This window comes from Macrosteles quadrilineatus, unplaced genomic scaffold, assembly GCF_028750875.1.
Source record: "Macrosteles quadrilineatus isolate MER2022 unplaced genomic scaffold, UCM_ALF_1.0 Scaffold_1__1_contigs__length_201487025, whole genome shotgun sequence".
Classification (NCBI taxonomy): domain Eukaryota; kingdom Metazoa; phylum Arthropoda; class Insecta; order Hemiptera; family Cicadellidae; genus Macrosteles; species Macrosteles quadrilineatus.
In genome coordinates, this window is record NW_026542594.1 from 91,088,424 (window position 1) to 91,103,113 (window position 14,690).

Consider the following 14,690-nt stretch of genomic DNA (forward strand, 5'->3'; position numbering starts at 1 on the left):
ACTTCCTTCATCACTTCCTACATCGCGGACTTGTTTCCTTTCCTTTCAAAAGCATTTTAGGAATGCAGATACCTAAATCTAATCGTCATAAACAGTTTCCACACTCCAGACTGCTCACCTTTACTACTTCCTTCACCACTTCCTACGTCACGGACCTCAAGCTAGTGTCGTCATTTGATTATATTTATGTTCCATACCATTTCTGTTCTTATATCTGTGGAATAATGCTATCAGCTATTTCTTTATCTACCGCATTCAAAAGTCAACAGCTGATCATATGTCTTTGTTTATGTGTCAAATACTGCTTCCAGAAGGATTACATTGAAACTTTGAGACCCAGTGGGGCGGATTCCTGAGATACTTTTTTAACGCCATATAGATGTTGGCACTCACCGATGTGGTCTTTATCACCATGCAAAATTTGAAAACGATTGATTCAACCGTCCCAACCAGGATGAAATGTGATATTTTTATTTTAGTGTAAATCCAATCAGGCAAATGGAAATTCGCTTAGTCTGCAGGTTTGCTGCGGCGGGGGTATTTAGTTACTAAAGTATTGAGAGGACACTTCGTTACCACGACTGTAACTGTAAGATAAAAAAATTAAGTACCGGTACATTATACCGGGTGTCCAAAACCACCTGTACACCCCTTTAAAAACGAGGGAAACCTTTTCTTACAAACAAAAGATGATACAGAACTAGCTAAATTGGGCACGGTCTATCAAATGGAGATAATTTCAAATCCAAAATCACACCGGAAGTGGCTTTTTCAGACCGGAAGTTGACATTTTTAAAAATGTAAACTACCAATTTTGATTACAGAATCGTATTCTACATTGAAAAATACATAACTTTTGTCTAAAACATTATTTGAAAAAAAACTTATTTTCTGCCTATAATACCCTATTAAAGTCAACAATTTTGGGTCATTCATCTGCCAAAGTTACTTGAAACAATAATAGAGAAAAACAAATAACAAAGATTACATAAAGACATGTGATAAATAGAATCAGCTGTTCTTTGTAAACACTATAGTAATTGAATGATAGCTGGTCTACACATTGCTTAATTTAATTTTTTTTTAATAATTGGTTTTTACATGTGACCACTTTAATTTAAAATAAAATTAAAAACTAAGCAACTTCCTACGTCGTGGACCTGTTATCATCACTTTCCATATCATTTTAGGATTTTAGATACGTTAATCTAATTGCCAAAATCATTCCCCACACTCCGCACTGCTAGCCTTTACTACTTCTTTCACCATTTCCTATGTCGTGGGCATGCTTCCATCCCCTCTCATGGCATTTCAGCTTTGCAGATACATTAATCTAACTGCTACTAACGGTTTCAAGGTCCCACACTACACACTGCTCACCTTACTACTTCCTTCACCTCTTCCTACGACGCGGACCTGTTTCCCTCTCTTCCCATAGCAATTTAAGATTGTAGATACCTTAATCTAATCGTCATAAACAGTTCCCACACTCCGGACAGCTCGCCTCGACTACTTCCTTCGCCACTTCCTACGTCTCGGACCTGTTTTCCTCCCTTCCAATAGCATTTTAGGATTGCAGATCTCTTAATCTACCCGTCATAAACAGTTTCTACACTCCGGACTGCTCGCCTTTACTCCTTCCTTCACCACCTCCTACGTCACGGACCTGTTTCCCTCCCTTCCCATAGAATTTTAGGATTGCAGATAACTTAATCTAATCGCCATTAAAAGTTCCCATACTCCGGACTGCTCACCTTTACTACTTCCTTCACTACCTCCTACGTCAAGGACCTGATTCTCTCCCTTTCCATAGCATTTTAGGATTGCAGATGCCTTAATCTAATTGTCATGAATAGTTCCCACACTCCGGACAGCTCGCCTTGACTACTTCCTTCACAACTTCCTACATCGCGGACCTGTTTTTCTCCCTTTCCATAGCATTTTAGGATTGTAGATACCTTAATCTAATCGTCATAAACAATTTCCACACTCCGGACAGCTCGCCTTAAATACTTCCTTCACCACTTCCTACGTCACGGACCTGTTTCCCTCCCTTCCCATAGAATTTTAGGAATGCAGATACCTAAATCTAATCGTCATAAACAATTTCCACATTTCAGACTGCTCACCTTTAGTACTTCCTTTAGCACTTCCTACGTCACGGACCTCAAGCTAGTGTCGTCATTTGATTATATATATGATTTATACCGTTTCTGTTCTAATATCTGTGGAATAATGCTATCAGCTATTTCTTTATCTACTGCATTCAAAAGTCAACAGCTGATCATATACCTTTGTTTATGTGTAAAATACTGCTTCCATAAGGATTACATTGAAACTTTGAGACCCAGTGGGGCGGATTCCTGAGAGACTTTTTTAACGCCATATAGATGTTGGCACTCACCGATAAGGTCTTTATCACCATGCAAAATTTGAAAACGATTGACTCAGCCGTCTAGGAGGAGTTTGCGTATTACAAAATGCATAAGAGTCGACATATAAGAGCTTTGCTCGCTTCGTTTGCTCCGCTCAATTACAATTACAAGTTCTGTTTCTATTTTCAGAGCTCACTTGCAATGGTGAAGGTCAATGACCAGAATGTGTCATTGGAAGAGATGAAACATTTTGGTGCCCCAGTGAGACTGGTAACTCTTGTTCATCCGACAGACAAGTATTTGGCTACAGTAAATACTGACAACACTCTAGATATTTGTGATATAACAACAGGTGCTAAGGTAAGTTTAAACTGACATCAGTGAAGTTTGATATATCGGATGAAGGAGGACATGCCAGTTAGCAACCTTCAACTTAAAATAATTATTGATGGGAGTGTATTACAACAAAAACGACTGAAAGCTATGCTTGACAACAGCTTGGAAGTTAATTTTAGAATAACTACACGTGGTCTTTTGATTGACCAATGATGTTATAGTCTGTTCACAAAATTTAGGCAGTTTAAGGGGAAGGTTTCCTGGGTCCCCCACCACTTTATTTAACTTAATGTATACTTCAGCTGATCAGCTGCTGGCGGCTGTTAGTTCATTGTTGGAGTGAGGTGGAGGGGATAGAATCGCTTCCCCTCAAACGGCCTAAATTTTGTGAACGACACACCAGCTGCATTACAAAGAGACTTTAAGACATTGAAGCCTATTATATGGGCGCTAACAGGGCTTATATGCATATATACCCTACTGGGCATTTTCGTATTACAGTAGACCCTTTCTTAACCAACCTCGTATTAAGCGATAATCGGATTATCCGCCTTCGATCGAAAAATATTACAGTTTGTTTTAACCAACCTTGCTTTGAGAGCAGTTTTCTATAACCGCCTCTTTCTAGGAATCTTGGCATATCCGCTCCCACGCTGGGCTATGAGAACCGAACCATACGCTTATCTCCACAGGACTAAGAATAAGTTATTTTGTATTGATCACAAAAAATATAGCATATTGTCAGTTTGTCATCATCATTCGTAGCGTGAGCACATCTGATCTGAATTGTTATCTGTGCGGAAAATTTATAAAATCGTAAAGTGCATTACGCTTTTGAGAACTGATTATCTTGTCGCTAGAGTAAACAAACAACTCAACTTGTAGGGATGGCAGGGAAGGGGGGTTAACAACTCCAAGGTCAAGATAGTTTTTGTGCCTCGATCCTTCAGCGAGAGGCTTTAAATAAACATCCTGTCTCGTAACGAAATGGTTGCTTTGCTTGTATCTTTAATTTGGACAAAGGCTCTGTACTGTATTACAATGGATTTGGAAAGCATTAATTAATACATTACAGTACTAAAGTTATTGAAATAATAATTTTGATCGACTCTTGCCTAGGACTATAATCTATTACACTGAAAGTAGGCCTATTTGACTTAACCGTGTTTTGTGTTTATTTGTGACTTGAGTATGACTTCAAAATAATGATTAATTCCAAATGAATAGCACTTCATTATGTTATGAATTTAGGAATTGCCCGTTTTAACCGACCTTTTGAGTTATCCGACCTAGGTCCGGTCCCATTAGGGTTGGTTAAGAGGGGGTCTACTGTAATCCAAAAAATTTTAACTTTTTTAGTTCAAATCAAAACACCACAAACCGTACATAATTTTAAAGAGGAAACCAAGAGCTTTAAAAAATAATAATATGTTATAGGGAAATTAAAAAAAATTTTAAAATAAAAAGCAATAAATATTCTATAAAGAAAAAAATAGCTACGTTATGACAGAGTTCATATAAAATTGACCCCAATGTTTTAATCTTTGTATGCATACATAAATGGATAAAACTAATCCTTATTACCAAATTAAATAAACATTTTAAAATATAATTTATATACCATATAGGCCTATTATTAAAACTACTTAGGCTATACATAATATGTTTGCCATTTCAGAATAAAGTATTAAAAGTATTAAAGCAGAATACAGGGTGTTTTTAAAAGAATGCCGGGATTTTAAATGATAATTGTTTGGGTACTATTCAAGGTAACTAAACGTTTTATACGTCAAATTCAAGCTAAAATAAGTTGAAAGAAGTTGAACAAACCTAAATTGGTTACTTTATGATGTTATCTATAAAAGATAGAGTCTTTGTGCCGAAAAAGATTGAGTTAAGACATCAGATAAACCCCTCGATCGCCCTAAGCGTACATACTTTGCCAGTTTTACGCCCATATAAGATTGATGAAAATCTTAATTTTGCTAAATCATTCCGAATCGTATCAAAGAATGAGAAAATAACTTTATTCTTTTCCCTACAATTTGACATTTACCATTGGTTGTGTAAACCTCTTTAAATTCCAGATCTTTTTTAATTTTCTTTTCAAGAGTATTTAATCTTCTCAGAGCATTGTCATAGCTTGGGAGAAAATTAAATTTGTCCTTTTTCCATAAAAGACCAACTTCGTAATGATCTCCTCTTTTCTTTATGGTATCCTCAAGAATTGATACTCCACATTCTTCTTCTATGGACAATTTCACTAATTTCAGGTTATTTGATCTAGTTTCTCCTTATTTCTCTAAATCAAAGGATTTTTTTACCATGTCATGAAGCGAAGATTCTTCATATGAGAGTATGGTAAAATTCCCATTTACACAATCTCTAAATTGTGCACACTTTCAATGAAGAGTCCAACCAAGAAGGCACCATGACAGTACTGGGGTGTTAGTAGGACCTTCAATAATCTTACTGGTTAAAATTAGGTTGCAGGTGTCTTGGCCTATCAAGAGAGTGGGCCTGACACTCACTATTGAAAGAGGTTGAGTCTAGGTGAGGCCAGTTATTCCTCAATTTGACACTGTCTATTTGTTGTGTGGTCAGGGCTGGTTCTAGGAATTTTTCAGAGTTAAGCGAACACCCGAATCAGTGCCACCTAGAATCCCCCCCCTCCCCAACCCACCCACCATGAACATAACTTAACCCTAATTGTTTTGGGAAGAACTTTTTTTAAGTTTAGGTTAGAATAATACTTGCAATAAAAGAATTTTATTCACAGAAATTTAAAATTTTTACACTTTTACTCATCATATACACTTTAGCAAACCCCAAAGTTAACAATTTATTTCTAAATGTAAAATCAATTTTTACAGGATAACTTGGATAAGATATAAGTTTTTTTAAGCATATTACAATGAAAAACAGGTGTAGGTAGATGACAAGAGAGGAATTTTTAGATTAAACATGAAGAAAACATGAAAAACCGAATTGAAGTATTACCTTGACAAAAAGAATACAGAATGTTCAATTAAGAGTGCAATATAACGTACTGCTCTGCTCTAGGAGGGGAGAGTGATCAGGGGAAGAAGGGAGGGGGAAGTTTCTTGTTGTGAAAAGTGGCGCTGCGCGCTTATCTCGACCATGAGTCATGAAATAAAACCCACTTGCGCTGCGCTGTACGCTGCCGAGCATCAGCTAATACAAATCGAAACTGCAATCAATGCCTTGAGTTAAAGTGCTGTACAAGTATACACATTTTTCAAGTGCTGTTGATACAAACAGAATAAATGCCTTTGGTGTGGTGCTTTGGATACTTGAACTCTGAGCGAAAAAAACGAAATTAAGTTGTTCACTTGTCAGTAAAGTTGTTTCCAATTTTGTCTTCTGAAAAAAAATTGTGTCCCGTTGGCGCCACTTTTTCGTGGCGCCATATGTGACCGCGTAGTTCGCGTATGGGTTAAACCGTCCCTGGGTGTGGTAAGTCTAAAGTGGACTGAGTTCTAACCCCTTTCAATGTTAATATTTCATCTTCGTAAAATCCTTTTATTTTTAGATCTATTCTTTTTGATTGAGATTCAAAGTGTCTTGTGTTGTTAGACCAACATGTTGTCAAAGGAACAATCTCACCCTTGATACCAAGTTCATCGGCAATTGATGAATCCAGAAGCGATACAGTCGAGCCGTCGTCTAAAAGGGTATAAGTATCTACCTGAGACTTGGGACCATACAACGTGACAGGACACAAAGCAAAACACGGTTTCATATGTTATCTTCAAAATGATTACCGATTATTTCATCTCTAGATTTTAACTCTCCCTCATTTCTTTTCATTGGAGGTCGTTCAAGATTGGAGTTATGTAAGAGACAGTGATGGTGCAGCTTACAACCGTTTATACTACAAGCTATTTTAGATTTACAAAATTTAAGTTCATGTCGTTTGAAACATGAAAAGCATCTTTTTTTTCACCTACCATTTTCCACCTTTTGGAAATATCAGATTTCCGAAGGATAGAGCATTTGTCATTATCGTGCTTATCACCACAGTACACGCAGGTAAGTGGGCCAACTGTGGGAACTGTTGCTTTTGAAGAGTTGGTCAATACAGGTTTGAAGTCATTTTTTGTTTTCGTAATTTTTTCGTTTTTAGTCGGGACGTAATTTTTTTGATGAAAATAGATACTCATGATAGAACATTGTCTCTCCAACCAATCTGAAAAATCACTTAGGCTAGGTCTAGTTACACACATACTGCTCACATGTTGAGCTCAATGGTACTTCATTTGATAAGGCAATTTTCCGAACAGTTCACTGAGTAGTTGAGGGTTTGTCATGTAGTACTCCATATGAAGGGACTCAGCTGTAGAGGCAAAGTTAAGAATGGTTGTAGAACATTTGATGAGGCCTACAATATCGTCTTCTGTTACAGGGGCTAGCGTTCTAGTTTGGTTCATCATAGACTCAATGATAAACTCATGTTTACCGAAACGCATCTGTAACGTTTTCATTATGGCATGCAAGTTTTTACTGGAAACAAAAAGAGGTTTCATCATTTTGAAGGCTTCGCCTTCAAGACAGTTTCTAAGTTGAATTTGAAAGTTGAAAAATACTAGATTGTCATCATCAGAATGCAATTTTACGGTATTTTCAAATGCAGTAAAGAACATAGGCCACTCATCTGGTCTACCACTAAAGTTTGGTAGCTGTTGGCGGCAAAGAGAGGTTGGTTGAATAGGTTTTTTGACTGAATTTGCTAGCAATTGTGCAGCCTTGGTCATGGCAGTTGATGAACACTAATGAACTGTCGGTTCATTATCATTCAGCCACTTTATGACTTTACTCGCAGATTCTCTCTCCTCTCTCTGAGATATTAAGCTTCCATCCATTTCCTTCTCCAGCTGTTGTTGCTCCATTTCCTTCTCCAGCCGTTGTTGCTCCATTTCATTTTCCAGCTCCAGCCGTTGTAGCTCCAGCTCCTCCTCCACCAGTCTTTGTTTTTCCAGCTCCTTTTCTTCATTTTCTCGTTCCAGTTTTTGTATTTCCTCCAACTTTTCAAGTTCTATTGCCATTTGTCTCCTGTTGCTTGATGTTGTGGATTTACTTTTTGTTTTCCTTGAACTAATAGAAGTAATGCTGGTTTCTCTTAATGCTATTCCTTGAGTTTCATTGTTTCCATTCTCAGAAATTTTCTTTGATAATTTGTCAGGATCATTGTTTTTATTCTGATCAGGGGTATACCTTTTTGGAGGTTTAACTTCCCTATTACTTTTTCTGTAAGACATGGTTCTTTTTTAGTTTAGGCACAAATAATAAATGGTCAAATATCAAATTCAAATAAAAGTCAGTTTCACAACATTTCATAACTGTTTATTTACTATTCTTTTAACAATATTAAAACATGTGATATTTAATCTTCACAAATAAGTTATAGCAGAAAAGATTAATCAATGAACATAACATATATATGAAATTAGTCTTTAACAAGGTGTGTTATACTATAAAATACCGTAAATTTAAAAAACAAAATTTTTTTAAACATTGTCCTCCCCCATTGCAAACGCAAAGCACGAGTATAACTGCAATAAGAATTTTATACTTATACACCAACCCCGTACAAAGGACAGTACTCTGCTAGTAGCTTATAAATTCTAGAATAACTGATCACAAGAAAGACTGTGATTTAAGTCCCACGTGGTACTATTTTGAAACATAGAAAAGGGTAAAAAGTACACAGGATAAACTGTTATAGGTCACATTAGGGAGCTTACACACTCGTTTAAGGGACTATAAAGGCCTACTCATTGAAAATTCTAAAAAGTGAAAATACTACAAATGTTATAACTTATTGCCTGCCTTAATCTTTCTTTTGTCAGTTACCGCGACGATCCTGTTTTTGATTTTGACACTAGATTCCAGAGTATGGCTTCTCTCAAGACTTTGAGTATTTTGGAAGTTTCTATAGGCTCATCATCAACTATCTCCTTGTCTTCATCAGGCTCTTCCGTACTCCCTCCAACCACTCGGACCATCTGGAGACTGGTGAGGATGTCAGAATGTTTCTCAGAGTCCTGAACCATATTCTCAGCCCCCAGTGGTTGGCATTCCATCTCTAACGCATTTTCTTTGATTGGAACACTGTCTAAATGTGTTGTTTTGATTTTGATTTCTATGTTTTGGGTCCTTTCTTCTTGTGAGATGTTTTCTGCTCGAGATGCACCGTAGTTGTCAATCTCAAATGATTCCTTTGCTATTTCGTTCAATTCATCTCGAAGTGGCTCATTCGTTAAATACGGAGAGTTGCGTTATGGCAATTCAAAGGTTTATAAGCCGGAAACCTTGCCCTTCTGAGATGTTTTCTGACAATGGTACGAATTTTGTAGGAACAGACAATGAACTTCGAAATGCTGTTAAGTCTTTAAATAACGCCCAGATTCAACGGATAGTCGTCAAGAGTGGGATTAAATGGAATTTCATTCCTCCCCGTGCGCCACACATTGGGGGATGTTGGGAGAGACTGATAAGGTCAGTAAAAACAGCATTGAAAAGTGTCATGCGATCCCAGTACCTAAAAGATGAAGAACTGCAGACGTTTTTGACTCGCGTGGAGTTTATTATTAACTCATGTCCACTCACAAACTTATCAATTGACCCGTTGGACCCTGAGCCGATCACACCAAAACACTTTCTACGCGAAGCCTACAAAATAAATATTGATGAAGATAAACTATGTAAGAAACATCTAGCCCGCGTAAGAACACTTTTGGATAGTTTTTGGAAGCGTTGGGTCCACGAATACCTGCCCTGTTTATCAAGACGTTGCAAGTGGCACAAACGAATAGAATCACCTCAAGTAGAGGACTTGGCTATATTAGTAGAAGAAGATAATCAAAGAAATTCATGGCCTCTTGGACAAATATCAGCCATTTACCAAGATAAAGATGGCGTTATAAGAGTTGTGGACATAAAAACAACCAAAGGTACATTCCGGCGCCCACTTACCAAGGTTGCAGTTCTTGGGTGGGGGGGGGGGGGGGGGAGAGAAAATGTTATAACTTATTGCCTGCCTTCATCTTTCTGATTAATAACTAACATATGTTTTATTTATTATTATTTTATGATTTTGTAAATAATGTCCAACTTAGTTAAATATAATTCAAGTTCATTAATTGTCTTTTAGTCTTGTTTTTGAAATTTTAACAATAATAATCAAGCCCAGGATTTGTTGTAATGTCTAACTTACATATTCACATTGCCTGCCTAATTTGTTATAACACATGGTTTATGTTATATTTCTATATTGTTATGAGTTTGTTTATAGTTGACCTGTTTACATTCAGTTGTTATATTTTGTATTCTATCTTATTCTCAATTAAATTAGTTTCATATTAACTAACTGCCTAAATTATTTTATATAATCAGAGTAATTACCGCTGCAGCTCAACTCTGCTATTTCTACAACATCAGGTTATGGGCCTCCTGTTTGCTGAATTTTAATTTCTCTGATTATTTTGTCCAAGTTCACCAACTTTGAAAATGTATCAACCTCCTTCAATAGAGAAATTGAAAGGCCGTGAAAACTATGATACATGGAAAGTTGCCGTTCAAGCATATTTGGAAGATTGTGAGCTCTGGGACTGTATTTTGGGAACTGAAGAAGATATAAAGAAAGTGACAAAATGTAAATCCAAAATCATATTGCTAATTGATTCAGTTAATTATGTCCATGTCCAATCAGCAGAAACAGCCAAGGAAGCCTGGGAAAATTTAGAAAAGGCATTTTCTGACAAGGGTTTGACCCGAAGAGTTGGTTTGCTGCGATTGTTAACAACAACAAGGCTAGAAAATTGTAAGTCCATAGAAGATTATGTTAATCAAATCTTGTCAACGGCCCACAAGCTAACCAACATTGGTCTGAAAGTGGATGATGAGTGGGTAGGAACAATTTTACTTGCTGGACTACCGGATCAATTCCAACCAATGATCATGGGTATTGAAAGCTCTGGTGTCAAAATAACGGCTGATTCAATAAAAACCAAACTACTTCAAGATGTATCCGTAGAAAATGAGTCTTCCAAATGCATTGCGATGTACGGTTATGGTCGAAGAGAAAATGCAAGACCAAGTTTTCAGAACAGCCACAGACACAACACTTCAAGCCAAAAGAAACCCACCGAAGACAAGAAACGGCAAGATAGCAAAGATTGTAAGGGACCTCGATGTTTCCAATGCAACGGTTATGGTCACATATCAAGGAACTGTGTCAAATCCAGGAACATCAGCACCAGAAATGAAAGAGACAGTTGTAAGTCTAAACAGGACAATTCACTCTTTGCTGCCTTCTCAATGCGAACAGATGTAAGTAGTGATTGGTACCTAGATTCAGGAGCTAGTGCTCATTTATGTGTTGACAGTGTGATACTTGAAAATAAAAGGAAATCTCCACAGTTGAGTATTACCACCGCTAATAATTCCACTATGGTAACTGACACAATTGGAGATACAAACCTTTCTGTACATATTTCAGGTATTTCATCAGATGTTAAAGTTCAAAATGTACATTATGTTCCTCAGTTGAATGTAAATTTACTGTCTGTCAGTCAAATTGTGAGCAAAGGGAACACTGTGATTTTTGACAACGAAGGAGCTCAGATTTTCAATAGTGACAATGAGGTCATTGCCACAGCTTCTAAGGTCAACAATTTGTTTAAATTGGATGTTCAATCCTCTTCAGGCACAGCCATGACTGCAAAATGCAATGATCAAATTCTCTGGCACGTATGGCTCACCTCAACTATGATGATCTGACAAAATTGTCAAATGGCTTGGCACATGGAAATAATCTATCTGATAAAAAGCCTGATATTCCTTGTGAATCATGTGTACTTGGCAAAAGCCACCGACTACCTTTCCAACCAAGTAGCAGTAAAAGTAGTGAACTGCTTGAATTGGTACACTCTGACTTGGTTGGACCAATGGAAGTAAATTCTCTTGCTGGTTCTAAGTATATTCTTACTTTCCTAGATGAGTTTAGCCATAAAGCATTTGTTTATTTCTTGAAGACAAAGGATCAAGTTTTAGAAACCTTCAAATCTTTCAAACATCTGGTAGAAAATCAAACTGGGAAGAAAATCAAAACTCTGAGGACAGATGGAGGTGGTGAGTATTGTTGCAAGAAGTTTTCTGAGTTCTATGAGAAAACAGGTATTGTGCATCAGACTAGCTGCAGTTATACGCAACAACAAAATGGTAAAGCTGAGCGATTGAACCGCACACTAATGGATCGTGCCCGATGTGTATTACTTGACTCCGAGATGCCTAAATGTTTTTGGGCTGAAGCAGTTAATACTGTAACTTACCTGTTAAACCTCTCACCAAGTAGGACAATTTCTTCGACTCCTGAAGAATTATGGTCAGGCCAAAAGCCAACCCTCTCTCACGTTAAGACATTTGGTTGCAAAGCTAATGCACATGTTCCAGCACCAAATCGTAAGAAACTGGATGCAAGATCGACACCGTGTATTTTAGTAGGATATTGCTCTACAACAAAAGGCTACCGTCTCTACAATCCGAGGACAAAAACAGTACTAATTTCAAGAGACGTGACATTTTCTGAATTTGAAAAAGGTAGTGCTTTGATGAAAAATTACCAAGATCAAGAGGATTACATGTTTTACATTCCTCCAGAAGATTTAGATTTTCCTAAAGCAGCACCCGATCAATCTGAATATGACTCAGCAGATTCTGACTTTGAAGTCAATGAAAGTTCTGAACTTCAAGAAAATCCGCTGCCAGTATCCAGTGATCGACCTCAGAGAGTCCGTCAACCTCCCAAATCTCTTGGGGATTATGTAACTTTTTATGCTGCAAGTGATGATGATCGTGCTAAACCTCAACTCGACCGTTACAGCTCTGTACGCCATTTAATGGCATTAGCTGCTGAAAAGGACTTAGAAATAGACCGAATGGATGTTGTCTCTGCATTTCCTCCAGAAGAACCCACAGAAGAAATATGCATGAATCAACCTAAACATAAAAAAGCCTCTCGTAAGTATAACCAGAAACTACACTCATGTTTGATTAGAGTAGGAATGACTCAGTCAATCTTTGATTCCAGTGTTTATCACATGGTGAAAAATGGGAGGATGTTAATCGCTACAGCCTGGGAGGACAATTTAGTAGTTTTTCACAATGATAAACATCTCAAAAAAATCCTTAAGACACGACTAATAAAAGAATTCAAAATTAAAGATATGGGGACAGCAAAATTTATTCTGGGATTAAGAATAACCCGGGATAGGAAAAACAAGAAGATTGTCTTGATCAACAAGCCTTAAACTGTGAAAAAGGAAGGAAGCTCTTAAGACAAAGTTCAAAGAAAACAAGTGAACATTTTCTGACGAAGACAAAGACAAGCTCATGAAATGTATCAAGGAGCAAGGAATATGCAAGTTGGGAGGATGTTGTAATGTCTAACTTACATATTCACATTGCCTGCCTAATTTGTTATAACACATGGTTTATGTTATATTTCTATATTGTTTTGAGTTTGTTTATAGTTGACCTGTTTACATTCAGTTGTTATATTTTGTATTCTATCTTATTCTCAATTAAATTAGTTTCATATTAACTAACTGCCTAAATTATTTTATATAATCAGAGTAATTACCGCTACATCAGGATTGACTAAGATAATCCTGAAATCCCGGTATTGGATTACAGCCTCAGGCTTTCAATCCTAACCAGCAGTAGTGGCTGGTGTTCAGGTGGTAGGAGTGTTTTGCATATTTTTATATACAGGGTGTCCATAAAAAACGTTTCAGGACTTTGGGAAATGAATCCCCATACTAAAAGGAAGAAAAAAGTTTATGGGAAGGTATGTCCGAAAATGCATATTAACCCAGATATCCGCCATTTTGTTTTTTATACAAAAATATTTTTATCTGTGAAATTTTTTATTCGACGATTATGAAATTTGGTATACATGTTAACATACACAAGACCTATAATAGAAAAAATAATAAAGTTGTTCCGATTGTAAATTTCAAAATGGCGGCCGTTTGAATTTTTCTAACTTAAATAACTCAAAAATGGCTAATTCTATGAAAAAATGTCAAGAATACTTTTTTTTAGCATTTTTAATTCCCTATCGTTTAATAGGGAATTAAAAATGCAAAAAAAAAGTATTCTTGGCATTTTTTCGTAGAATTAGCCGTTTTTGAGTTATTTAAGTTAGAAAAATTAAAACGGCCGCCATTTTGAAAATTACAATCGGAACAACTTTATTATTTTTTCTATTTTAGGTCTTGTGTATGTTAACATGTATACCAAATTTCATAATCGTCGAATAAAAAATTTCACAGATAAAAATATTTTTGTATAAAAAACAAAATGGCGGATATCTGGGTTAATATGCATTTTCGGACATACCTTCCCAGAAACTTTTTTCTTCCTTTTAGTATGGGGATTCATTTCCCAAAGTCCTGAAACGTTTTTTATGGACACCCTGTATAAACGAAAGCCTAACATCATTCACGTTTGTCAAAGAATTGGAAAAACTTTAAGGTTTAAATTTGTAATACAAACACACATAGGCCTAGCCTACGATATATATATTAATATATATATGTATACTAGCTGACCCGGCGAACTTCGTATCGCCTAAGTTATAGGTTTCCCCTAAGACAGACCGATGGAAAGAAAGTACCGTTACGTTTAATTTTCAAGATGATCTCGTTCGCATCGCTCAATCACGTCCTGGTTGAAGTTCGTTCGCTACGCTCACTCACCTTTGGGGTGGAGCTCGTTCGCTACGCTCACTCACCTTTAGGTTGGAGCTCGTTCGCTGCGCTCACTTGCCTTCAGGTTAGCTCGTTCGCTACGCTAACTCGCCTCCAGGTTGAAGTTCGTTCGCTACGCTCACTCACCTTTGGGTTGGAGCTCGTTCGCTACGCTCACTCACCTTTAGGTTGGAGCTCGTTCGCT

General features: G+C 36.9%; 1 protein-coding gene across 1 annotated transcript in view; it reads left to right on the forward strand.

Annotated features, from left to right (window-relative positions):
* The window catches only part of LOC128998880 (uncharacterized), a 106,371-nt gene that overhangs the window by 57,460 nt on the left and 34,221 nt on the right, over nucleotides 1-14,690 (forward strand). Inside the window, exon 7 of the mRNA XM_054425237.1 lies at nucleotides 2,565-2,735. Within this exon, the coding sequence (XP_054281212.1) occupies nucleotides 2,565-2,735 (171 nt within the window). The remainder of the gene's footprint in view (nucleotides 1-2,564; nucleotides 2,736-14,690) is intronic.